This window comes from Passer domesticus, chromosome 7 (assembly GCF_036417665.1).
Source record: "Passer domesticus isolate bPasDom1 chromosome 7, bPasDom1.hap1, whole genome shotgun sequence".
In the NCBI taxonomy this organism is placed as follows: Eukaryota; Metazoa; Chordata; class Aves; order Passeriformes; family Passeridae; genus Passer; species Passer domesticus.
Genome location: NC_087480.1, coordinates 47,003,310 through 47,029,517, shown reverse-complemented (window position 1 = coordinate 47,029,517; position 26,208 = coordinate 47,003,310). Strand labels below are relative to the sequence as shown.

The following is a 26,208-nucleotide window of genomic DNA, read 5'->3' as shown; positions in this document are numbered from 1 at the left end:
ACAGCTAAAACATTCACCTTTGACAGACCTATGGGCAATTGATTCAGATGAATTTTTGTGTTTATTTTGGATAACGATTAGCTGCACTGATCACAAATCTATTCTGCCTATATATCTTCCTTTCAGAGCTTTAGGGCAGCGGGATGCTGGTCCACGTGCCTGTTCACAAGCACGAGTCTGAGGATCAGGCTGGACCATCACAAAAGGCTGCAGAAAAGAGGCTGCTGTGTTGCAAACACGAGATGGATGTACAGCCCCGGACATTCAGGAAAACATATACTGTATGAATCTCACGTTCAGTGCAAGAAACTCTGTCCGGTCTGCATGTGTGCAGGGACGGCGGCGCAGAGCGGGCTGTGTGAGGGGTATTTGCACCGTGGCGTCAGGGCTGTGCCCGAGCACACGGTGCCTTTGGCCGCGGTGCCGGCGCTGTGCGGCGGGGCCATGCGCTCGCCTCTGCTGCCCCCCAGAGCCCGGCCCCGAGCAGGCACGGACCGGGTCAGGCAAGGACCGCATGGATCTCCGCTCCTCGCCTCGGTGACCCAAATCGTGCGAGCCTGCAGTGGGCGTTTATCCCTTCGCGCATGGAGAGAAACTGTTAGAGCCACCCAAGACTGAAGGAAACCTGATTCGCCGGCAAAACCTAACCCCATTGCAGAGTGGCTTTTCTCGCTTATACAGCCTGAAAGTTCACCCACAGCCTGTCCTCAGAGACATTTTCCTAGGTTTTCTGTATCAGATCTGCTCATTACCATCTCATGTGTTTTTTTCTTCTTCTTTTTCTCTCCCCCCCCCTTCCTTTTTGTTTCTTTCAGAGTTGTATAAAACATTAAGAAACTCTAAGGAGTGACATACCCCTCATCTTCACACCCGTCGTTGAGGATTTTTTGCATGATCATGTGTCTGGGCAAAGTCTGTTTCTTCAAATCTTTTGGCTGCATAGAGGAGCACAGTGTTACCTACAACTCAATGAAGTCTGTACCTAACCTCAAATGAAGTCTGTGTTTAACATCAGCCATTTTGAGTGCAGCCTGTTACAGACACGAAATACTTTGTCTGGGGACTGGTGCATCACAGAATCACTGAATCATAAAATGTTAAGGGGTTGGAAAGGATCACAGATCATCTAGTCCCAACCCTACACCCACCTCCCCACCAAGGGCAGGAACACCTCACACTAGACAGCGTGACATAACCCATGCAGTAAATAATTTCTTCCTTAGGTAAACTGGTGTTGTTAGGTCCATCAAAGGGGGGCATCACAGAGGGCATGTCTTAAACAAACGGTTTATTTCGCAAAGTCGCTTGGTTTGCGTAACACAGCAGCAGCCCACACTGGGAAGAGGCCGGGTCCATGGCCAGGGCTGTGCAGCTGCAGGGGCGCCACCGAGGGCTCAGTCCCCCCAGCCACTGGCTGACTTCAGCGGAGCGCACTCGGAAGCACTTCACCAGGCCGCTGGGCGTGTGTGGGAGGGTGATGCTGTGGATGTCTCGCCACTCCTCGTCCTGCAGCGACCTCAAGCATGACAGGGCCCGCCGCCAGAACACAAAATGGCGGCTGCCAGGGCTCAAAATGGCCGCCGCGCAGCCTCCCTCGTGACCCGGCCGGGCCGGGCCCCGTGCGCGGCGCTGCGCGCGGCGGGCTCGCGTCCGCGCTCCCCGCGGGCCGGCCCAGCCACGTGACGCGCCGGCCGAGCCAATCGCCGCGCGCCGTGGCAGTGCGTGCAGCGCGCGGGTCCCGCCTCGCCTCGTTGTGGTGGAGGGCGCCATTGGGAGCCGCCGGAGCCGCCGCCGCCTTCCCGCCAGCAGCGCCCGCCGCCGCCATGGACTACGGGGAAGGTGAGGGCGCTCCCCCCCCGCAAGGGCAGGGCCCGGCCGCCGCCGCCGCTGCCGCCGTGGGGCCCGGCCGCGACTCAAAATGGCAGCGGCCGCTTTGTTAGGCGCAGGACGGAGCCCCCCTCACCCACGTCCTCGTGCTCCTCCCCCGCCGCCACGGCCGGGCTGGGGGAGCTGCGGCGGCGGCCGGCGGCGGGAGGGCTGCGCGGGAGGAGGGCCTCCCCGGGGCGGCGCGGGCGGGCGGGAGCGCGGGCGGGGGCGGCGCTCCGCGGGGCGAGGCCCGTGGGGGCGCGGGGCGAGCGGGGGGCGAGGGGGCGGCGGCGGGCGGGGGGCGCGGGCAGAGCCGGGGGGAGCTCGGGGCGAGCTCTTTGAGGGGGTCGTGTCAGGAGCCTGGAGATCCGACAGGAGAGAGAGCCGCCTCTTGTTGCGGCTCCCTGTCTCTCCCCTCCAGCTCTTGCTAAGCACTAAGTCATTCTCACTGACCCATCCTCTCCAGCTGAAGACAGAGATTGGAGATTCCCAGATACCCCCATGCATTGTGGTGTGAACATGCCCAGTGGGTCAGTCTCAGGTATGAGCTATAAATACGTCTAACCTGTAAAAAGAGTTGGGGCTGAACAATCAGTGTTAACAAAAACGAAAAAGGAAAGGGGTTTTTTAAAGTGCGTAACGTGGTTTAAGTGCTCATGTTGTTTTCTGGAGGAGTTGTCACTGTTTGGGAGTGAGACTCGATTTTCATCTTGGGCATGTCAACATGAACTGCACGTTCCAAATGAAAAATTGTGAGATAAAGGAGTGGGGATGGGGGGTGGGGTAGAAATACAGACTTTTCTTAAGATGGTGGCTTTTTTTACATAAACCAGTATATTCTTACAGAGTACTATTTTTGTTGAAAAGAAAGGATATTTTTCTTTTTTATATAAACCAGAGCCTGTAACTGCTTGGGTTTTATTTACTTTTTGCCCCCCTAAAGTTGACTTTAACTAACAGTTTGGAAAAAGTATAGAAAAAAACACATAAAGCCAAGACCAAAAGCTACCTCTTTTTTCTGCACTGCCAAAAATACTATGTAGATAAAACTAAAAGGAGTGCACATACTTTGGTAAAATGATAAAGATTATGAGTTTAGAAAAGACTCAAGAAATGTTTTGACATCTCTTGCTAGCATGCAAGCAAGTGTTGAAAGGATCTTAATATAAAAAGCTTTACTGATACTGTATCCAAGCTGCATTTACAGATCCTGTCAAATAAGTGCTTCTTGACACTCTTGCTGGCTGTTATATGGAAATAACACGTTCAATTACAGAGGCATCTTTGATTGCAATGTAGTAATTTTTGTTACACATTTCTCGAGTCTTAGCTTTTTTTTTCCAATTATATTATTTTTCATTTATCTTCTGCATAGTAAAATTAATAAATAGTAAATAAAGAAATATATTGCCCTGTTTTTTCATTTACTGTATTGAGTACTAATTAAATATCCACTTGATTTTTAGAATGAAAGGTTATTCTTAAATGCCAGTTTAAGTATCTTATTGGAATATTCTCTGTAACTGTTAACCAGAACTTGCTTTTCTGAGGTCTGATGACACAAATATTAAAGCGAATCCAGGCTCCTTGTAGGGGAAGTAACTAATCAAATGTGTAATGTACAATTAGAGTGTTCCTTTCATGTACCTCTATAGTAATAGTTTTCATTGTGTTAATTAAATTTTGTGTTATTTGTAATTATTATAAAAGTTTAATTATGATGTATGCAGCTTGCAGCTTTTACCATGACTGTTTATACATGGAATGTACATGAGCAAGGCATGCATAAAAATTGTTTTAGCCAGTTCTATACAGGGGACTGAAGGCTTTTTTGTGGGGTTCAGAAGACAGGCAGCAGAGGGCAGATGTTGGGAATTCTCATCTTTGCCTAGTTCTCATTTGAGCTCTTGGCAAGGTTCTTCTGTTGGAAAGTTTCAGCCAGTGGGAAGCACTTTCAGTTGTATGTCTGATGACTCCTGTAATTGGACCATTGTCCCTTCCTGACAGCTCACTTTGAGCCCAGAGTTGATGTGCCCTTTGGAAAAAAATGTTAGTATTGTTAGCAGAAATATTATTAAATATTCAGGTTAATATTTTAGTTACTGCAGCTATTTTCCTTTTCGTCTGGAAGGGAAAATGGCCTAATGACAAGGTTGTGATGCTAACAACCTAGACGTGGTGTTATGAAAATGTAATGTGCCTGAAAAAAACACTGCTTCCTATTGCACAACAGACCCATAAGCTTCTGGTAGTCAAAATTTAGCTTTTTTAATTTATCATTTATTTTGCAAGATCTTTCTCATTTTCTTAGCCTTTTCATCTGCTTCACATGGAGCACACTGTTCAAAATGATTTCTTGTCTTTATGCTGTGAATATGATTTCAGTGTTCTCTGCTCTAAAGCTTTTCTTTTGAGTTCTTTGTACCAATAGATTCTGAGTCTTACCTAATGTTTGTTTACTTTGTAGTTCTTTTCCTTTGGAAAATTTTATTTTTCTTCACTGGCTATTGAGATTTATTTTGCAACTATTTTAAGTGCTCTCTCTACCAAATATGGCTTTTTTTAAATTAATCTGAAGAAATACATACACATTAACAGTTTAATTTTTAGGTTGAACTTGTGTTTTACTATACCATTCTTTTTTAATTTAGTGGTAATATATTATTTTCACCTTTGACATAGCTGTTCTCTCCTCTTTTCGATATAATCTAGAAATTAAAAACCGGATCGTTCTTTGCAAGTTCTTCTATTTCCCTGCTTAAGTTCAATGGCTCATTCATCTGCAGGGTATTTATGCAAGAAGCTGCAGATGCCAAAACCTCATTTATTCTGTTAATAAGTTCTTTGTTTCAGATGCTTTGATAATGCTGTCATCTCAGAGGTTCACTCTCTCGTTTTTAAGCTTTAAGAGCAAATATGGACCACTGTTTTTTAATTTCTTTTTAATTCTGTGGTTTTCATAGATACACAGATAAAATATTTCTTCAGAAGTTTCTTTGATAAGCAGTTACTATTTAACCTTAAATGAACTACTACTCTTGAATTTTTGGTTTGAGACACTGGAGTGCAATTCCTGGTGTTTCTTCTGTAGTGCTTTAATACCTGTTCTCTCAGCATGTGAAACAATTTCACATTTAGTCTGCACAGAGAGGCAGCTTGTCTATATCTCTACTGGTGGTGACAGTGATTATTAATCAATTACTACACTAAGATCCTTTGTATTTTCATTTATCTAAATGAGTATTTACTGTTGTCTTGTATGTTTCCCCATTTTTAGGATAAAGCCTGTCTGAAGAACATACTTTGAGAGGAAAGTTTAATACCTGAAGAAATACTGTACTTGTTAAGTTGAATGCAGTTTCTTTGTCATGCTCTGGGCATGAAGCATAAAATGTAGGAATCTTTGGTAAAGTTTGCAGCTGATGACTGAACCAGGAGGGCAGTGGTTGGAATGATAGGTTAACTGATCAGCAGTGTGGAACAGTTCATGAAATAGTTGGAAGGAGATTATAAGGTCACCTTCAGTAGATCGGGTCAAAAGTGTCTACCCTACCTTAGCAATATCCTGTATGTCTCTCTCTCTTTGGAGGCATGGAACAAGTAGTACCAGTACTGCTTTGGTTATTTATGTGCCTTCACACGTTTGCAGCTTGAGGACTTTCCCAGTCATAGTCTGTGTTTGACATGCTTTGAATTTCTTGTCAGTTGATTTATCCGATTTCTGTCTTAAATCCCTGTTAATCATTAGTAACTAGTTACTTGTGACTTGGTTCTGGGACTTGTATGTCTGCTTTGTGAAAAGTGACTTGTTACTTGTGAATTAATTTGCTCCCTCTAGTTTCTTGCAGTAAATCATTCAAGTGATCATTCCTCTTCATGTCTTTGTACCTTTTCTATCCTGTGTTAACCATTTTCAAATATGAGTCTATTATAATGTAGGTAAATGCAGGGCAGTGAGTCTGGAAAGAGGTGAATAAATTGTTCACTTTTAGAGAGGAGATGGTGGTGATGTCCTGAAGGCAGGGGTTTGAGGATTTAGGGACTGGCATAGCACTGTAGCAAGACTGCTGATGTTATATAACATGAACTGAGTAAGGAGTGTTGAGCAAGTGTGGGTGTCAGAAGTTATCCTGTGATTGTAAATTGTATTTTAGTATTTGCTTTCATGCTAAAAATTTTAGACTAAAATGTATTCCAAAATGATGCTTTTTAAACCATTTTTGGAAGAGTTCTTTGCATGTGAAAGTTTTTGTGTTTTTCCAAAACTGAACTGCTGCAAATGCATAACACTGGTCCCTACTTCCTGTGCTGTAGTAGAATTGCATTGCAGTGGCAGGGATCTTGACAGTGTCTTGTGTTCTTCCTTGTTGGATGACTTGATTCAGTTCTCAACTCTTAACCTCACTGATTTTTTGCCATCTTAGGAGGCCTGTAGATAATAGGGAACAGGTGAAACTGAGGTAAATTATTGGGTGCTTTCAGGTCAGGTATGTCAGTTTTCAGAATGTCAGTGTCTTTTGATTGGTTGTCCTGTGTTAAAGTACCTAACAACCTGGATCTGAGATTCGATGATCCCATGGTCAACCTTAATTTCTCTGAAACTGAGTTTATTTTCTTGACTGTCTTGTCTTTTTGCTGGTCTGCATCTTTATGTGTACAGTCTTGAAGGTAATGTTCTGGATTAGGTGGCAGATCATTCAGAAGGACCAGAGAGGAACATTAGATGTTTTTATTAGAAGCCTCATCTGTTTCTTTTGGCAGTAACTCTTTGCAATTTAAGTTGATGGTGGGTGGTGCTACATGATTAGTGTTTTGAAAAGGTCTTTTTGTGCTTTGGTTTTTGAATCTTTATTGTATGTACAGAATATGAAAAGATGCAGTGTGACTTCTGTGTTAGAATTTTCTTGTCTTTTCCCAGAAGTATAATCTTTAATTTTTTAGAAATTACCTATGATCATTAGAATAAAAATCAGCAGTAGGTCTTTATGTGTTGGAGTCTCTGTTCAGGCATGCTAAGAATATCTATGTCAAAGTGATACAGTCATCTTAATATAATTTGCAGAATTTTCATTGTTGACAGATACTGGAAAGTAAATTACAATGACTTGGTGCTAACAAGAACTAGGTACAAATGGGATAAAATTTATGTACGTATTTTCACCACTACAGTTATTTTCATGGAATGATATGCACAGAGAGTTACTGTATTTCTTTAAATAGGACAGCTTCTTATGACTTCAAGAGAGCTAATTGTCCTGGAGAAGTCAGTGGTTTACATGTGGAGATACTGAAATGTATAAAATACTCTCTCTTGTCAGAGTAAACAGCTACTTGGTTTCATTTTTATCCTTCCTGTGTTCATTGTGTATTCCTTCTCCGTGTTACTTTTTCTGTGAATCTTGACTTGCCAGGTTTTCTTGGTATTACCCAAGCCTTGGTGTTGGTTGGTACTGGGAAGCAGTTTTGGTCTCCAGAATGCCAGTGAAGTGCAGATTGTGTACATTACAGAAAGATAGTGGATCATAATCGTTGTGCAGATCTGCAGCATTATTTTAGTGCTTTGAATTTGAGTGAATATTTGCCCAGAATTTTTACATAGACCTTCCAGTGCTGAGGAGGAAGTTGGTTCTTTTGCCAGACTTCATTACAAGATGCTGAGATGTCATGAAGTGACATCACTTTGACTGTGAAATACTGGCACCTTAGCACAGTTAGTGAGCTGCAGCTCAGTGCTGATTTGGGTGTATTTTTGTTTGTGCTAGATGGCAGAAAATTCTTTTGTTTGACTGTAGCCTATATACAGAGCCTGCCCTGCAGCATGACAGCTTGTAACCTTGACCCAGGGTCCCTGAGTGTGAGTGAAAGTTTCTTGGGGCATTGGATAGAGAGAGCCTCTGAGCTCATTGTATTATGAAAGGGTTAGAAGTGATCTTGATTCTCTACAACTTCGGACATATTCCACATCAGGTATCTTTATTTAATTCTCTTAATTTGTGACGATTCCAGCTGATGGAACAGTAATCCTAAGTTACCTGCTATTGGAAAAGATTAGGAACTTTATTCCAGTCAAGAGGTGCTCAGATGATGACAAAGACACGTGGCTTCTGTCATCACAGTGTCAAAATTGGTTTGCAACTGTCAATTTTGTATTTTGTTTCTAAGTACCGTGGCAATGAGTAAGCCTCTTACTTAAGAATTTAAACTAGATTACTTAATAAGAATTCTCACTTGCTTTCTTTATAAACATTTTTCTGCTCTTTTTTTAGACATGGACCGGGATTATGGGCATGGAGGCTATGGTGGCCCACGATCCATGGACTCTTACCTTAACCAATCCTATGGGATGGAGAGTCATGGAGGTGGAGGCGGAGGAGGTGGTGGTGGTGGTAACAGGTAAAATAATCCTTCAGTTGTCCCAAGAATCAATCAAATCCAATTTAAGTTTAAATCATTCTTCTAACTTAAGTGTTCCTGAGGCATGTTGTTATGATTTTGTATGAACACTTTCATTCCGAGTCTTCATGTTTGATAAATACTGGCAAATACTAAACTGTAAGTGCTGGATTCTTGTAATAATCAGCATTTTGTGGAAAAGTTTGACAGCGGAGCAGTGCGTCTGAATGAAAATAGCAAAAGTTTTGTTTTTCAGTATTGTCTAGCAATTTATAGCTGATTGGCCTGACACACCATTTCTGACATAGCAGACTAGACCTAATTGGTTTAGTGCCTTAGACTGAATCTATCAACATTCCGTTTTCAAGGAACATTTAGGGTATGTGTTCTTTGGTTTAAATGTGCAGTGCTCAAGTGATCTTGGTATTGAATCTGAAAGTCATGTCCAGATTATTTCATTGGAAGGTACTGATTACACTTGAAACTGTGTGCATGTTCTGGGCTGCTTTGTAAGATTGAGTAGTCTAAAACTAAAAATTCTGATGCAGTGGTCTGAAAGCTGTGTATTTAATGCTAGGGTACTATTTGCTCTTTCAGATGAAAACAATAGGGACCCGCTGATTTGACTTAGGTCTTAAAATTGCATTCAAAGAAGCATGCTTTTCAGAGTAGTGATTCTATCTTGGAGGAGATAAAATGTGAAGAAAACTTAGATAATCTGATGGTTTTCTTGTGTGCATCCTTGAATTTTTGTCTGGCTGTTGCCAGATTACTGTGTGGTTCCTGTCTAGTCACTGTGGTGCCACTGGGAAAGGACAATACTAAAGAGGGAGGCTGGAGAGGTGTTGTCTTGCTGCTCGGTTCTGTTAAGCATTTTAGTTACGTATAACTTGTTTAATAATGAATGTTAATACTGACTTACAAGTCTGAGCAGAGATTGAGGAACGAGCCGTACCTGCCATATAGTAATCTGCATATGATGGAGGTTGAATGACTACTGAACGCCAAAATGTCGCTTGCTATGTAACCTAATGTTCTGCATGGACTTTTTCTAGTGTCATTTTCTGTGTATCTTTGAGTCTTCTGTGATGAAAAGATTTTGAAATGAGGGCATTCAGTTTACTGTAGCTACAGTTAGTAAGTTGAGTCTCTTGTAGGTTGTATTGTATCAGTTAAGGGATTGTCTTTCCCAGCTGCTCAGTCACCCTGTTATAACCCTGCAGGGACACTAATGTGTTTCCCTTCCAAGCAGTTACAGATACTGATTTCTAGCCTGACACTGCCCATGTCCCAGGCAAAGCAAACTCTTGATAAATAGCTGAAGATTGTAGCTCCTTGTTGCTTGACTCTGAAATTCCATGGACTCTTTTTGTGTCCACTCTGCATGCTTTGGGGAGACTTTCAGAGTTGCTAGACCTAGTGGTCTGCAAGTGAAAGCTGGATACACTGAAGACCATGAACTTCTTTGATTGTGAGACTTAATTTTACAGGGAAAAAAATTTCAGAAGGAAAAAATGTGAACAGAAGAGCATATGTATTTTTTCTTTAAAATGAGAACTGTGGGATACTTGGAACTCACAACTGTACCACTAAAAAAGCCAAAACTTTTTTTTTTTTCTCAGTTCAGAACTAAGCTGCCTCTCAACTGCTGTTTAACTATTAGACCGTGAGGGTATGATTTTGAAGAAAGCGGAGTTTGACTAGGCTTTGAATGTCTGCAGGTGATTATTTTTGTGAGACTAGGGCTGGGCTCCAATAATGTTTTAGTAAGTAAACGTTGCTGAAAATTTAAATAAACAAAGTTCAGGTATACTGAACTTTAGAATTGTTTGTAGCAAAAATGGCTCAGATAGCTTTCTGTCTGGTCATAGTGTGAATTGCCCAGCCCTAATCAAGATTAAACAATAACACAACTGTACAGATCAGTATAGTTATAAATTGATTTTAGTTGATAAATGTCAACTGATAACTTGTCTTTTGAAATGTATAACATTAGTAAGCTTACTTTTTTTTCTCCTCACTGTGCAACTTTTCCAGGTTTGGACCTTATGAGTCTTACGACTCCGGGTCTTCTCTGGGTGGGCGAGATCTGTACAGATCTGGCTATGGTTATAATGAACCCGAACAAAGCCGCTTCGGAGGTAGTTATGGTGGTCGATTTGACAACTCCTACCGGAATAGCCTTGACTCTTTCGGAGGTAGAAACCAGGGCGGGTCTAGCTGGGAAGCACCTTACTCCCGTTCAAAATTGAGGCCTGGGTTTATGGAGGACAGAGGAAGAGAGAGTTACTCTTCCTACAGCAGTTTTTCTTCACCCCATATGAAGCCTGCACCTGTAGGCTCTCGGGGGAGAGGAACGCCTGCTTATCCTGAAAGTGGATTTGGAAGCAGAAACTATGATGCTTTTGGAGGACCATCAACAGGCAGAGGCCGAGGCCGAGGAGTAAGTACAGAATCTTTTCAGATTCTTTTCACTAGACACTCTTTTAAACCCTTTCAAGACCACTGCTTTAAAATGAATGCACTGTTCAGTACAGTGTGGGGGTTTTGTCCAAGCAAACGATCGTGGGTGGTGACAATGTTGTTTATCCCTTTGAAGCTGTCTTCAAGTAGAACCCAGTCCCTCTTTCTGCTGAAGAGAGTAAGAGACTAGTTGATAAGGTTTGTTAAATCTCTCCTTTTGTTTGAAAGGTGAAGATAAAAGTAGTAGGTTTGGTCTAAAAGGGATTAAAAGGACTTTCATTTTTCCTTGTAAACACCAGCATCTCTGCTGCTGGTGAGGAAATTTTTGAATATTGTGAAAGTTGAAATCAAAGTCTTTTGAAGTTTTGAGTAGGTTAAAGGTGCAATGTATAAGCAAAAAATAAAACCCAGGTTGTGAACGCTAGAGCAGTTTTTGGTTCATGTAAAGGGAAAAGTTGAGCTAATCCTTTAATATGTTGAGTACATGTTTTATCAAACATCAAGTCGTCTTTTAAACTTAATTCTCACTCTGACTTGTTTACTGGAAGGGTGATGGGGAGGAAATGGCAAAGGTGAGTGGTTAGCAGTTACAGTGATTCTTTCTCAGAATTGAAGCATGGTTAAAGGGGCATCATCAACTTGAAATCAGATCCTTTCACAGAACTGAAATTAATTTCCCCACAGTGTGCCTACTCCTCTTGTATTCGTTTTGAAGACTTAAGTTCTAAGTGCTTCTCAGTGGATTTCTTTCCAGTGTGGGATGTAAAAAGTCTGTGTCCTAGAAACGGCATGATTAACTGTATGCAAAATAGTGATCAATTTGAGGAAGTAATGCCTAATGTTAAGTGAGGTAGGGGAAAAAATACAGCAGAAAAGAATTAAAAAACCCCAAACCTGACAGAAATACTAACTTTAGGTTGATGGTGTCCCTTTGTCTTGGTTTTATAATCCCAATTTTGATTTTTTTTTAAGCACGAAATATTCAGTGAACACCTTTCTGCCTGTGCCTCTAGGTGCAACTTACTTTTAAAATTCCTGAGCGTGCTGTATTTCTTTGGGAAGTGATTCTTTAAGTTTAAACTATACAGCTTGAAGAGTAGAGGAAAATTATTTTTTACTGGGTCTTTTATATGCTTAACATGTGTGGTGGTTTTGTTCCAGAAAGTCTACTTTGCAGCATTCTTGAGTATTGTAGTTGCCACATTCAACTTTCAGCTCAGATTTGCACTTGGCTGTTAGATAGCATGTAGCATGGTATGAGAAAAAGATTTCAATCTTCATTTCTCTGCTTGTGAAGCTGAAAATGTTACATTCTTAAGCCTTTATGTTATTCTTTTGGAACTCATTTAGATCTCAAAGCTTTGTGCACAGTTACAACTGAGTTCTTTTTTAATTTGCTTTTGAAATCTGTCATTTTAGTTCTTTTTATGTAATAAAGGAGAATGTAAAGGCTAGAGTCCTTACCATATGTAAAATGCATTGCACCTTTAATAGGTAGATTGTCTGTTTAAAAAAACCCGAACTTGGAATTATCCAGTGTGTACTTCGTGTCAAATTTGTGTCTGATGTAAATGTACATGCCAGGCAGTCTATAGCTACCTCAGCTAAATAAATTAACATGGAGATCTTGTGCATGGACTTCTGATTATGGAAAGTGCCTGTTTTGGTACATTCTGTCTGTCATTTAAAATCTGCTTTTAAAAAATAATGCTTTTCTTAAAGGTTTTGAAGTTATTTTTATGTTCTTTTGACAGTGTAATACTAATTCTCTACTCATGGAAAGAGATATATTTCTGCTTATCCAAGTCACTCATCCAGTCTGTGGGCTCTCTTCTGCCCTTTATTAATCAAGTAATCATGCTAATATTAAGAAGTATGTTAGCACTTTTGAAAATACTCCAGCTACCTAAATTCCCCTCTTCAGATTACTCATTTATTTACTCTGTCTTCAGAGAGGTAACTTTCATATACATATATCCACAAATGACTGTATATCATTTTAGAAATAGTGGAAAGGTTTAGTCTTTCAATGGAGTTTTCATTGCTATCACTGTGTTGGTTTTGTATCACTCTCTGCAGGCCCAGCTAAAAAAATCTGCTTTTATTGAATTCAGTGGGAAGATAGATAAAAGAAAGAATGGGCTTCCTTCAGTTAATCAGTATTCCACAGTGGGCAACTTTCTTTGCTCAGTTTTCAGATCACTACTCTATCATTTTGCGTAAGATGCAAAGCAAGGAAGCTTTTTTGTTAAAGCTTCTATTTTTTTTTTAGTGTTGAAAACTGAGTTGTTAAGCTCTGTTTTTTAAATTTTTTTTTTTAATTTTCCCCAGAGGCAGATGGAATTCATTATCTAGAGAATCTGAAGAGAGGAGCCAGGATGTTAGGCTGAGATATGACAGATATGTTCATTGCCTGGACAATGGTTCTGAATAAGCAGAAACACAGTTTATACATAAGTATTAGTTCTACTGGACAAACACCCGTAATGCCATTGCACAAACAAACATCAGACCAGGAGCTTAAATCTCCTCCTGCATTTTGCTCTAGAACACAAGATTTTAGTTAAGGTCACAGTCATACTGTACCAAGTAGTTGTTTTATTGACATTGCTTTCATATACTAATACCTTCTTCTTGATTTCACAAATTTTCAGCATATGGGAGACTTTGGCGGAATGCACAGACCTGGAATTGTCGTTGACTATCATAACAAACCCAGTCCTGCAGCAGTTGCTGCAAGAGGAATAAAAAGAAAAATGATACCACAGCCATATAACAAACCTGGTGGGACATTTATCAAGAAACCCAAAATGACAAAGCCTATTTTGAAGCTGAGCCAGAAAAAATCACCAAGTAAGTAGCAAGTGTCAAAATTTTTAAGTTAAAATTAGTAATTTTTTATTCATTAGAAATTACTTTGTTTTAATATTCAGAAAAAGGGCTGTATGTGCTGTTTTGTAATTCTTTGTTTTCTATCTTTCAAATAGTCCACAATGGATTTTAGGAATTTACATGTCTAACTTTTCTACTGCAAAGATTATTTGCTAAATGATACTGAATATTTTGATATGTTCAGATATGTACCATTGAAGACTATCTCTTTGAGACTTCATGATGATACTTCCTGGAGGCAAATTTTCATCACTAAAAATAATGTTAGAGCTTAACTTGTCTGAAGAGACAATGCCTGACAAATACTAAAATGTGCTCTTACTTGAGCCTGGGCCCTGCTGTCCAAATTCTTTGGCTATAAAAAGTAGTGCATCAGCTGTGAGCCAGTTAAAATAAAGATATAAGGCGTGGGTGAAAAGGAAAGGGAAGAGGAGGGAAACTGCAAAAATGGCAAAAACTGTTACATAATAATTATGAGAGGCAGAAAGAGATTGCTCCCACTTGTAAATGAAATGCTCTAATGACAAGAAGAACTGGAAATGAGATAAAGAAACCAAGCACCACTAATACAATTTGCAGTTTGTATTTAGTTTCTCTAACTTCCATAAAGATATTCTACAGCTCTAATATTAAAAATTTTTGTATTACAGTCAAAGTTGGAGAAAAAAGTCACTAGTGAGGTTTGAATAAAGTACTTGCTTTGAGGGAATGTGAACTTGAGTGTTATGTATTGTGAACAGTATTATATATAGTGTGTACAGCAATCAGATTTTAGTTTTTATGATTTTTGTGATTTTCTAGTAATTTTGATGTGCAGTGTTCTAGGTAGTTTGGTTTTGAATCACCTGTGAAAATAGTTTAAAGTTGCTGTAGCTCATAGCTTGCATGGCAAATGCACAGACTTGGCAGAGACTTTGAGGCATAAATTCTAGTTTTGATTTTGTTATTCTGGTTACATTATTATGTATTACATAAGTGTTCCCTTAACTGTAATGTCAGGAGTACTGTACCAGTTCCAGGAACTGGCTGTGTAGAACACATTCCTCTGCCTTTTGTATAGGGAACTTTATGGTGGTCTCATCAGCTTTGTTGTTATGAAAAGGGTCTCTAAAATGCACATCCAAGTTCTTTCTGTACTTTTGTACATTCTTCTTTCTAAGCTACATTCAAGCACAATGCTTCTAATTTATTATTTCATCCCCCTCACTGATTTCCAAAATCTAAAGACCAATACATAACATTGGGTTACTTTAGGAAGTGGAATATATAGTGCCTGCAAGAATGCAGGCAGTCCTGTGGCTCTGAGATTAGGGGGAAAAAAATGTGGAGTAGTTTAACAGAGTTTCTGAAACTTGAACAGAAAGACCAGATGTAGTTGAGAACTAAAAAGTGGGTAACAACTAACAGAAACTTTGATGCAGTTGCTATCTATTGTATGAATGCAAATCTATTTCAAAATATTATTGTCCTTTCAGCCTTGAAATTCTTGTTTTAGAGTTAGATATAGGTGATTGCTTCTGAAAGTGTTTGGTTTGTATTTCTAAGGGTTACTGATTTGGCATTTAACAATATTACTAAACTATGATAAATTGTAAATGTAGACAATCTTCCCTGCATAACAAGCTGTTTTTTTCCTAAATATCTTATTGTCTTAAAATGAATTGTCAGTGACAGCACTTTTGCATTGTTTCTCATTTTATGTTAATAGACATGAAGACATCTTACCAGGATTCTACTGTAGAGGTAAAGATTCTCAGAACTGGAACATGTTTTGATTCTTGAGAAGTTTGCATAGTATACCTGAAGACACATAATTCTCAAGCTAGAGTTACCAAATTGAACATTAAACTAGATAAGTTTTTCTGAACATGATTTTGGGGTTTTTTTTCACTTTATCTAAAACTGTCTTATTTTGGTGGCAGTTGATGTTGACTGAAAGATACAGCTTGTGCACATAGCCTAGAAAGTGAATTTTAAGGTGTATTTGTAGACCCTGCCTGTTGACATAGTGCACAAGAGAGCTCTCATATGAACACTTCTCATGTTGCCACAGCTTGAGCTCATGCAGCTATGACCTGCTTGGGTGGGTCACTAAACAGAAGTGAGGAGTGGCTAAGCCATAAGACACATCAAGGAGAGAGGATAAATAAAAAAGGGTCAGTGTTAAAAGGTATTATCTGATAGGGTAGGAAGATTAGTCCCTTCAGACAGATCAGTTGCAGCACTATGTGAGAATGTTACCAGTAAGCTAGGCATGTGTGTATATATATTTATCCTGGTTTAATGTTGCAGGACTGGAATGGCATTTCCCTTCTCTTTTTGAGTGAGGGTATTAACACCTTCTCAACTAAGTAAAAGTCTGGATTGGAAGTCAAAATATTTATACAGAAAAGAATTTTGATTGTGAAAATAATTTAGTAAGGAATTATGGAGAAATGCAGAGCTAGAAGTGTTTGTACATGGAATACCACAAGATAATTCACTTTTTGTTGTCATATTTAAAAAACAGCAAGTAGCAGCTCATTGGAAGTAATGTAAGTTACGCTGCCTTTCTGGATTTAGAGCGGCTTTTTTAATTTATGGATCTGACTTTATTAGGAAATTGAAGTTGATACAAGTGGTGCAGTTGTTATATATGAAGACTTCACAAGAGATGCTTATGATCTTGGGTATCAGACTTTTGGAGGTAAGTCAGTTTGCTTTGTCAGGTAAGGTGTTGTAGGTATTCTATGTATGAGGCTTTGAGGGATTACATTTTGTAAGCCTGTATTTATGACCTCTAGTAGTTATTTGGTAGCATGGCTGCCTGTTTTTTGTTTAAAGAGTTAAACAATTTAGGCTGTGGAAATACGGTTGTTTGTAAGATCCATATATGACTTGTTTGGTTTTTTTCATGCTTACTGTGTCTCTGCTCTCTGATCATTTAAATATGTTGTTGTTTGCCTTTTTTTTATTTTTGTGGGAAAAAAAAAATTGTGGTTTTTTATACTTGCTACCATTCCATTGTTTGAATGTTCTTCATCCCACTGGTTCCTCACCCATATCCTATTATTTATCCCACTAGCTGATCAACCTCACCCTTAAACCCTAGGTGAGTCACTTTAAATAAAGTGGATTCAGTTATCTTGGAGAGCTGCTGTCAGGAACGCGGGGTCTGTTTCACGTGCAGTCTTAATGAAACAGGTTTATTATTAGTTCACAAGAATCAGTTCAAGTGTGTATTAACTGTAGTGATTCCAGACACACAGTAAAAGCAATCCAGTGATAAGGCTGAAATTACTTCTATGCTTTTTGTATGCTGCCTTATTGCATATGGCATGGTATCATTTGAGGGCAAGGAGGGCTGGAAATTTGCAGCCAAATGAATGTTTCTTTTCTTGAAGTAATAGTAAATATTTTGAGTTTATTTTCAAATTGTGTGAGTTTCTTTTTGTTTGAAAAGTTTGCATAACTGCAGTGAAGGAAAGAGGGGATTTTTGGTTTATATATAGATTCAGGTCCCCATTCCCCAGCATCTCACAGGGCAGGCACTTCAATTTATGAGGTTGAGGGTCAGATTAGAGGCCATTTCATGCCACAGAATATCATACCAGATGGTTTTTACAGCAGTAAAACAGGTAGTCCTTTGCATATTTCCAGGGTTAGTGGTAATGCACTGAATGAAATTTAAATCCTGAGATCAGTATGGGAATTGCTCTGTGGGTAGGTAGATGGTTTTTTTTGTTTTCAATTTGATTTTTTTTTAAAAATAGTCTCATGGACAGGAGTTTTTCTCCTCTCTGGATCACAGTAAATTTTGAAACTTTTTGCTACAAAATTATATACCTTGGGATAATGAGGAGCTGTTAGTCATGAAGATGTTTTCAGTATTCAGTGGCACTTTTTGATCCACAGAGTGTTCTGCAGTCTTGGTGTTTGTGCATAATGCTGTTGTGTGTTCCTTTCTGTTGCTGTTTGGATGGAGGTAGATTTCTTGGAGGCTGACCTCTCTTCTAAGTTTGAACTGTAAAAGAAAATGAAGTGATCCTCTTTTTTTTATCTAAAGCTACCCACTGGATAATAGTCTATTTTTTCTTTTTGTCCATAGACTACTAAAGCAGACATAGGAAAGACAAACATAAGTGCACTTATGCAAAAAGTTAGTTTCCTTGGAAGTCTTACATGTTGTAGAACTAAATTCAGTTCATTTACTCACTGACACTTACATGCCAGGTGGTAATTTAATCAAGTTCTTCTCTGAAGGTCTGCTTGGGTACTTTGTTGTGTGTTGAATCTGTCTGTCCTTGTCTCTCCCTCCCCACCCCCATTAATTGGTTTATTTCTTTAGCTGAAAAATCTTTGGAATATTTTTCTGTGAAAGCAAGTGAAGTCTAGTGGGTAGAAATAATAAAGTTGTTGAATTTCAGTTTGGGTACCATAACTTGAAGCAACACTCACTTGTCTCCTTAATGAGAACCTTTGCTTTTACTTTTGGGAACTGCCTCTGAGTAGAGGAGACAGCCTTTAGATAGTTTCCTTTTATGTAAGGGGACTGTAACAGTGGTGCTCTGAAAACATGGGAGAGTTTTAATGTGTTGTTCTCTATCCGTTTCCAGTTACCTTTTTCTGATCACTTGAAGAGGCCTTTAATAGCTAGGCACAACAGGGAAGGAGTTGCTTTAACTCAGAATTTCTTTTATGACTGTAAACTAGAGTGTAAACCCTTAGCTGCAAAGTTGAAAGCATTTACATTGGTTGTCTCTAGAGGAGGAAAACAAAGCAAAACTTTCAGAACATTTAAGGAAGCCATGGAACCATGTTGTTACAGGGGCTTTCTCTGCATTTTGAAGTGTTTGTAGAGGAGACGGGGAAGACAGATACTTCTGCTGTTTGTTTGTTTTGAATTTGGTTTTTAATCCTTCAATTATATCTTAAGATGGCAAAGGAGAAGTTAAAAGTGAGGAAGAAGAAAAGCGGCGGATTGAGGCCAGAAGAGAGAAGCAAAGGCGTAGAAGAGAAAAAAACAGTGAAAAATACGGTGATGGATACAGGTTTGTGCTGTAACTTCTGTGTTGTGTACAGTGTTTTTCTTAACTGCCCTTAATGTCTCTCTAAGAGCACATGTTTTTTTCCTTTTGGACTGATTTCAGGAAAATAAAATGTAAGAAAGAAATTGAGGGGTGTGGAAGGAGGCTTTCCTCTCAACTTCCCCTGCTCCACAGCAAAAGCAAAAAACTAACCCAAATAAAGAAAAAAACTTCAAGCCAAAACTTGGCACCCAAATTCAGTGTCTTAGAAGAGTGGGTGTTTCATTGGACCACTGTTCTATCAGAAAATCCTCAATTTACTGGCCCCTTCTCCCTCAGAAGTGCATCAGTGCACACTTGAGAAGCAGATTAGAATGGTACTGCTTTTGAAGTCTGTGTTCATGTTGACTTGAAAAGCCTTTAGAAATTGGTTTTATTCTGGTTTTATATATGTGTGTGTGTGTATATTTGTGGTCAACTGTTTGTAGCAAAAATAGGTTTGCAACTTTGTTACTCTTGCCCTGTGGCTGCACTGTACAAAACTGTTCAATGTCAGTGCAGTATATGATCCTAGCTAGTGATTAGTGGCATTTCCTCATTGTACTGAGGAGTTTATATTTACTTCTAAAGATTATACAGCTTTTGTATGGAAAATGAGCTTTAAATGAATTCTTGTAATTACTTATAATCAGGAATTCATGGCCTGGCTGGACTATGATTCTGTGCCTACAAGGTGTACTACAAAAGGTGACAGGAAGTAGAGAGCTGCAATAGATGAAGTCACAGAATAATGTGGCTTTTAAATGCCTGGCATCTGATTTCAGCAGTTTTTGTCTCCTGAATAGATAATTTGTTACTCTGACACTGGCCTGATTTATATTTGATTAATGTAGCACTTACCCTTTGTAATGGAAAAACTAGGGATTTTTTTTCATTTCTGTTTCACTTGGCATTCTTCAAAGAATGCTTTTCCTGTTCCCTTTCTGATTGGGTTTGTCAAGTGTCATTATTTTGAGGAGTTTTAATAGTAATATTTAATGTATTTCTCTTGATAGAATGGCATTTACTTGCTCATTTTGCAAGTTTCGAACATTTGAAGAAAAAGAAATTGAGTCACATCTGGAGAGTGCAGCTCACCAGGAGACGTTGGATCATATCCAGAAGCAAACAAAATTTGACAAAGTAGTGATGGAATTTCTTCATGTAAGTCAGCTGGTTTTAATCTGTATAATACTTTCATGAGAATGTAGTTACAATTTTTACCATTTATTTTCAAAAATACGCTTTACTTGCCATTAGTAATTTTGTAGATGACTTTTGGTGCAGCACATAATACTGAAAGTTCAAGCAAATGAAGCAAATTCAAAGTCTCTAAAGTACTGTTACTTTTACAATTGAAAGTAGTACCTTAAGAAGTAATAGCAATTATTTACTGTTTGTTAAAGATTTTTCAAAATCTGGGTTAATATTGGAATGTAAACAATTGTACATCACAGATATTTACAATATTTTTCCCTTTGTAGGAGTGTATGGTGAATAAGTTCAAGAAGACAGCAATGCGTAAGCAACAGACAAGTAACCAAACGGAGAATTCCCAAGCTGCTGAAAAAGATATAATGGAAGGTGAGTCGAGTCGTTTGGAGCTCTCCTGGTCTTTTTCTCTTTTCATTCTTCTTTGCATTTGATAAAATGGATAAAACCAGTTAGTTTTCACATGTTTTCTGTACCTGGTTGAGATTCTTTGCTTTGTTTCTGATCCCATGTGGAATGTAAGCACGGCAGGAGATAGCAAACCTTGTTTGTTGGGTATCCAGGTCCCCTTGTCAGAAGGTGAGAACATCGTGCTGGGTACCTGACAAACAATCCTGTGGGCTTTGCCACAGCCTCATTCAGTACAAGGCATGAGGAGTGACAGCAGGTGGATGCAGTAGATTGAAAGAGTGTAATAAAGCAATAAGGTGATAGTGGTCAAATACAAGGATTTGGAAAAGTGCAAATAGGAGGGTTGCTGTGGTTTGGAGGGACAGTGCCAGAAGGAGGAGTTGGAGCATTTTTTTGGTTACCCAGGATGCATCTCGGCCTGGAATTTTTTTCCCCTTGGTTGCCCTACAAGCAGTTTTCTGGAGCAGTTAATGTGTCCCTGCCTTGCTGTGTCATATCCTCCCCTTCTTTGCTTGAGGGATTTCACAATATGGGCTACAACCAGACAAGACATTTTATTTTATGCAATAACTATTGCAGTATTACCTAATTTGAACTTAAATACTAAAAGCTACTTAAAAATGGATATAGGCAACATTTTAACAATCCCACAAATTCTTTTGTATTTTCCTTAAAGTACTGGAGGGCCTGTTTTCCTTTGTGATGAGAATGTTCTGTTACCAAGCTAATACTTAAAATTGCAAGAGGATTTGGATTCATGTGCTTCTTCCTGATAGCGAGGGAGGGCAAGGAAGTAAATTAGCTTTTATAAGGGGTAAAGTATGTGCAGTTACTTCGGTGGAGCTTTGTTTGCTATATCAAAATGTGTAGTTTTAAGGATATTGGCTATTGTTGATTGACAATGCCATTTTTATACTTTGCCGGGGTATCATGTAGTCTATGAAGAGGTGAAGTTGGAGCATTGAAGTGAAAAACTTCATCTTCCAATATTGCCCTCAGAGAGTCTAATTTTGATGCCTGAATTTTGGGTGAATATTCCTCAGTGGTTCAGTTTGATATGTTTAGCAGCTGAGAGCTTTTAATTTTGGGGTAAAAAACCAAACGAGCTACTTTTCCAGTTGCCTAAAGTAACACATTTTTTGTTAATGATTTGTTGCATCTTCTTTGGCAGGGGTTACAGCTGATGACCATATGATGAAAGTTGAGACTGTTCACTGCAGTGCTTGCAGTGTTTATGTTCCTGCATTGCACAGTTCTGTTCAGCAACATTTAAAATCTCCCGATCACACAAAAGGAAAACAAGTAAGATATGACATTTTTTTTTAAAATAGGTGAAAAATGTTACAGTTCTTGGTGCAAGTAATTTCTAAGTTCTTGTTGCTGTGGCTTGTTCTCTAGAAAGCTGTAATGTCCTTACTGCACTTTGTAAGTTTAACACCTCAGAAAGTAGCCAGCACTTAAGCACCCTAGGTAATGAAATATTGGTGTGCTTAATAGCTGCCAGTAGAAAATCATGAGAAAGTTACTAGAAATCACTTCTTCATTTGATGAGGATTTGCATTACAGAGTTTAAGTATTGAAAACATTTTGTTACTCAGATTGGAAAGCGAAACACATGTGTTTCTAGCAAGATTGACATACTGTCTCTTTTGTTGGCCATTATCTTTTTAATTTGAAGACAACTGAGAGCAGTTTAGATTTAGCAGTTGTGTTGTATTTGTCCCTGTTAAAATTCGTAGTGATAAACTTTAGGGCTGGTAGAAGGGTTGAAAGAGTAGCATAAGCATGATAGTAAGCAAGATTGCCAAACTTACAGGGTTTTTTTTCATACAAGCTTCTGTGACTGAAATGTTGTAGAATGTGTTGAGTTGGAAGGGACCCTGAAAATGAGCAGGATTAATCTTCAACAACATGTTAGACTGTGATGGAGAAGCCTGGATGTTGTCTGTAGATGAGAGCAGATGACTGGTTATAGACCCTTATATAAGCAAGATCTTACCATCTTTTGATCAAAGCTAAAGCAACAATCTATAAACACTGTTAAACCTAATGGGTTTGGTTTATGTGGTTTGGGCTTACGTACTAAGAACAAGCAGCTCACACTGTAGTGTGTTCATTATTTTATTTACAGAAACTGACCGTGAATTCAAATTCATGTGACAGCTGTTATAGGAACATGATAATTATTCACTGTCAAATTTGTTTCCTAGGCCTACAGAGAACAAATAAAAAGGGAGAGTGTTCTTACTGCCACCAGCATCTTGAATAATCCTATAGTCAAGGCTCGATATGAGCTGTATGTGAAGGTAAGATGTAAATGGAAAGAAAATAATTGTTTGCCATTTTCTCCATGTTGATAGTGTTTAACCTCAGTCCTCTGTCTTTTAGACAGCTCACATATTTAATATACCTTTAATGTATTTTGCCAGTCAAAAATCATTATCTCAGCTAAATTATTTTGCAGCAAAAATTACTACTTTCAGATTCACCAGCTTTTGGTTGTCATTTAAAACTTTTATCTAGGCAATTTTTAATTAGATTCTCTAATTAAAAAAAAAAAAACCAAAACAAACTTCAGGCAAACATCAGCAGTGTCTTTATATGTAATGTTAACTGCAGAGCACAAAACACAAATTACTCCCATCTTTACATTTAGAAGCAAAAGCTCCAGCATGTGGGTTTGTACTGAAGTATAGTGTGCACACTATTCAGATGCTTTTTAGTAGAATTTTTTTGATTCATCACAAAAACAAAAGCTTGCAACAGTAGTTGATGAGATAAGAAAATTTAAAAGGCATGAAAGCATATGTTGTAGCTGTGTGGCCTGAGAAATAGGTGAATTCATTTTAGCAAAATGGAGAGTTTTTTCTCCTGGGCCACTTACTTTGCTAAGGGACTCTGTAATACTGTTGTTAGCTATTTCTGGATTACCTTTAATTGGTTTATGATTCTGCCTGTGCCACAACAATAAGAGTCTTTCAGACAAAGCAATAGTGTCTTTTGGAAATATGGCAAGGTATGAGCCAGTGCCCAAGTTAATTGTGATTTAAAATGTCAAATTAGTTGTGTCCTGGAAAATTATGTATGGATGGGTGTGTGAATCAGTTTCAGACACCTGTTGTGTATCTGTTAAGGAAAGGTTGCAAATGGCCAGATAGCAGAGCCTGGAATATCTGCTGGAATATCCATCCATCTCTTCCCAGGTCCTTATGCCTGGCATGCCCTGTCCAATACAGCCCCCTAGCGGGAGATTGAGAAAAGAGAGAGTGGAAATTTGGATTCATCAGTTCAAAAACTGAGGAGAGAAAAACTTGCAAGATTATCTTCACAAGGAGACCACTGATGTTTTCACAATGCTTAGCACTGGTGTTCTCTGTGGTGGACTGAACTTCATGCACTTTCACCAGGACCTGCTCAATGAGATGTATCTGGCTCCTGGTCATGCAAATCTCTTTCATCCTTATTCAAATTTATAATTAACTGAGACTGAAGTAGTTCAGTTTTCTTACACAGCATGGGATGGAGCAGAGCACTCATGCATTTGGGACCTGCAGTCTTCTGGGAAAAGCATGGTCTTAATTCTGCTTTCTTTGGGTTAAATCTAAATCTGAATTTAAAAATTCTCTTAATTTTTAAAATAATACTGAAACCAAGTTTTTGTTTCATGGAATTTGCTGAATATTTTTATAGCTGTCTAATTTTTCAGTAGCCACCTGGAAGATTCTACCTGAGAAATCTAACTGGCGTGGAGAAAAAAGGACAAGGGGCATGGCATTCAATTTTTCTTTTGTATCTTGCTTTAAATAATACTCTTAAAATCCTAGTCCTGGTGTGGTTGCTGTCATATGTTCAGCTCAGACTTGATTTATCGGATGTATGAACATTAAATGAGATTTAGCCAAGAAACTCCTAATAGTTCATGCTGTTATTATTCGTTGATTATTCACAGTTCTTAAGTATATGAACAGAGGAAGGCTGAGGTATTCATGCTGAGCAATTGTATGAAATGGAGGAAATATGAACCCAGAATGCCAGTGTGTGTAAAGTACTAAGAAAACTGGTAATTTTTCAAGGTTGACAATGGAATGAATTTCAGGCCAGTCAGTGTAATAAATTCTAGATTTCTTTTTCATTTTCTGAGGAGTATGCCTTTTTTCACAGAATTATTCAGAGTACATGAAGACTGTAAATAAGGAAAAGCAGAACAAAACTCTGCTGTTCCAATTTGGTTTTGATTGGGGAGAAAAAGGAAGCAGCTGTAGTTCTTAATTAAAACATGTTGAAACTTAAGCATGTAATTTTGATTTCTGAATGTTGAAGTGAAATCTGTGTTTAGCATACTTGGCTTTTTCTCAGTGCCATTTCCACTTGCATTGAAAGAGTTTATTGGGATCCCAGTTTCCCATGTACATAAAGATGTGGTGTTGCTAGTTTTAAATCCAACATGTTTTGATTTTCTTGCAAAAAACCCACAACTATTAAAAAGCTGTGTGAAATAATGTAGCATTTCTTAGTGGCTGCCCCTTTCATTCACTGAAATGATGAGTATGATTTTATATTTGAAATAAATATCAAAGTGTTTATTTTCAATCTTCTACTTCAGGGTGAAAATCCTTTTGAAATTAATGATCAGGCTCAGGAGCAGCAAACAGAAGAAGAAGAAAAAGCTGATGAGCCAGCTGAGGGTGAGGAAGAGGAGGAAGAAGAGGAGGAAGAAACTGAAGAACAAACTGACTTCACTTTAGACCACACTGAAGATAACTAAGTGCAAGAAAATGAAAATAAATTAGTGGGGGCAAACCGGCTTTTTATTTTGCTCTAAAGTGGCTCAGACTTTTTAATAGTCTCAAATGGATCTGAAGGTTCCCCACCATATGCATGCATTCCATTCCATGGAGAACTTGTTTATATAATTCCTCTGTGTTTCTGATTTTGTTAAATTGAAATTAAGACTATTTTAGTTGAGCTTTTTATAGAAAACTGACTGTTAAAGCTGATCAAAACATTGTGTTGTATATTTTTTTAAGCATCCTATTTTTTTGGTGTGTGTACTGAAAGTTGGATATAATAACTTTTGGTCTAATCAGTTGAAAAGGAGGGTGGGTCTGTGGGGTAAATATTTTAAAAGCTTTATGGTGTAAGCTTATAAATATTTACCTCAGTACAGGATGAGTAACTTCAAAAATTGTGCTGTTGAGTGTGGCTGTTTGGGGGACTGCATTGCACTCTGTATTATAGAGTATGTGTTTATAATATGCCTTGTAGCTTTTTGTGATAAGATGTACCAGTTTGTAGCAATAAAATACGTAAGAAATATTACTGTTTTAAATGTCTGTAGTTTAAGTATTTCAAAAGTTTCCCCATGCTGACTACTAAACTGGTTTCAAATTAAATCTTAATTGATACTATCATTGAAGTTTGTACTTGCATCTTAAGTGACTGACTCATTGCTGAGTTTTTATGTGTTCAGACTCCACCTGCCAGGACAGGTAAGTACTTGGGCCCTCATAGTGTGCTGTGGGAAGTGTGCTTTCTGTGTGTTTACATGTGGTGTACTCTTGTCTATCTTAGGAATTAACAGCATGAGCTGTATAACTTTTTAGGCTCTTGAGTAGAATCAGTACAGCCTCTTATCTGAGTAGTCATAATGGTATGGAATGTTTCAGGTGGTGATTTACATTACACAGGAGTGGCAAAGTTTTGACTTGCATGATGATACTAATGCTATTTTTATTTCTGCTTGGAAACATCCTTATGCATTTTTAATCTTTCAGAGGACTAAATGGCATTGGTTTATAGTTATGCTGAAGGATACATACAACTTGTCTTACATTCTGCCTACCTCAGGAGCTAGAACTTCAGTCTTTTTGCTCTGAGAAATGTTGACAGATACTACGTAGAGTTTTGTTTGTGTTTTTGTTTTCTT

At 38.7% G+C, this 26,208-nt stretch overlaps 1 protein-coding gene across 2 annotated transcripts; it reads left to right on the top strand.

Moving 5' to 3' along the window:
• The first annotated feature begins 1,692 nt into the window (after nt 1–1,692).
• ZNF326 (zinc finger protein 326) lies at nt 1,693–25,598 on the top strand. Of its 2 annotated transcripts, XM_064428333.1 has the most exons (13): nt 1,696–1,839; nt 2,333–2,407; nt 8,133–8,259; nt 10,297–10,702; nt 13,377–13,575; nt 15,323–15,357; nt 16,213–16,300; nt 18,530–18,644; nt 19,676–19,823; nt 20,144–20,243; nt 21,454–21,584; nt 22,493–22,588; nt 24,886–25,598. In XM_064428333.1, exons 1-13 carry the CDS (start codon nt 1,824–1,826, stop codon nt 25,045–25,047), a joined length of 1,698 nt encoding a protein of 565 aa, XP_064284403.1. In that variant the 5' UTR covers nt 1,696–1,823; the 3' UTR covers nt 25,048–25,598. The 2 variants fall into 2 exon arrangements, with proteins under 2 accessions (XP_064284404.1, XP_064284403.1); XM_064428334.1 differs by lacking the exon at nt 2,333–2,407 and having other exon boundaries at nt 1,693–1,839.
• The last annotated feature ends 610 nt before the right edge of the window (nt 25,599–26,208 follow it).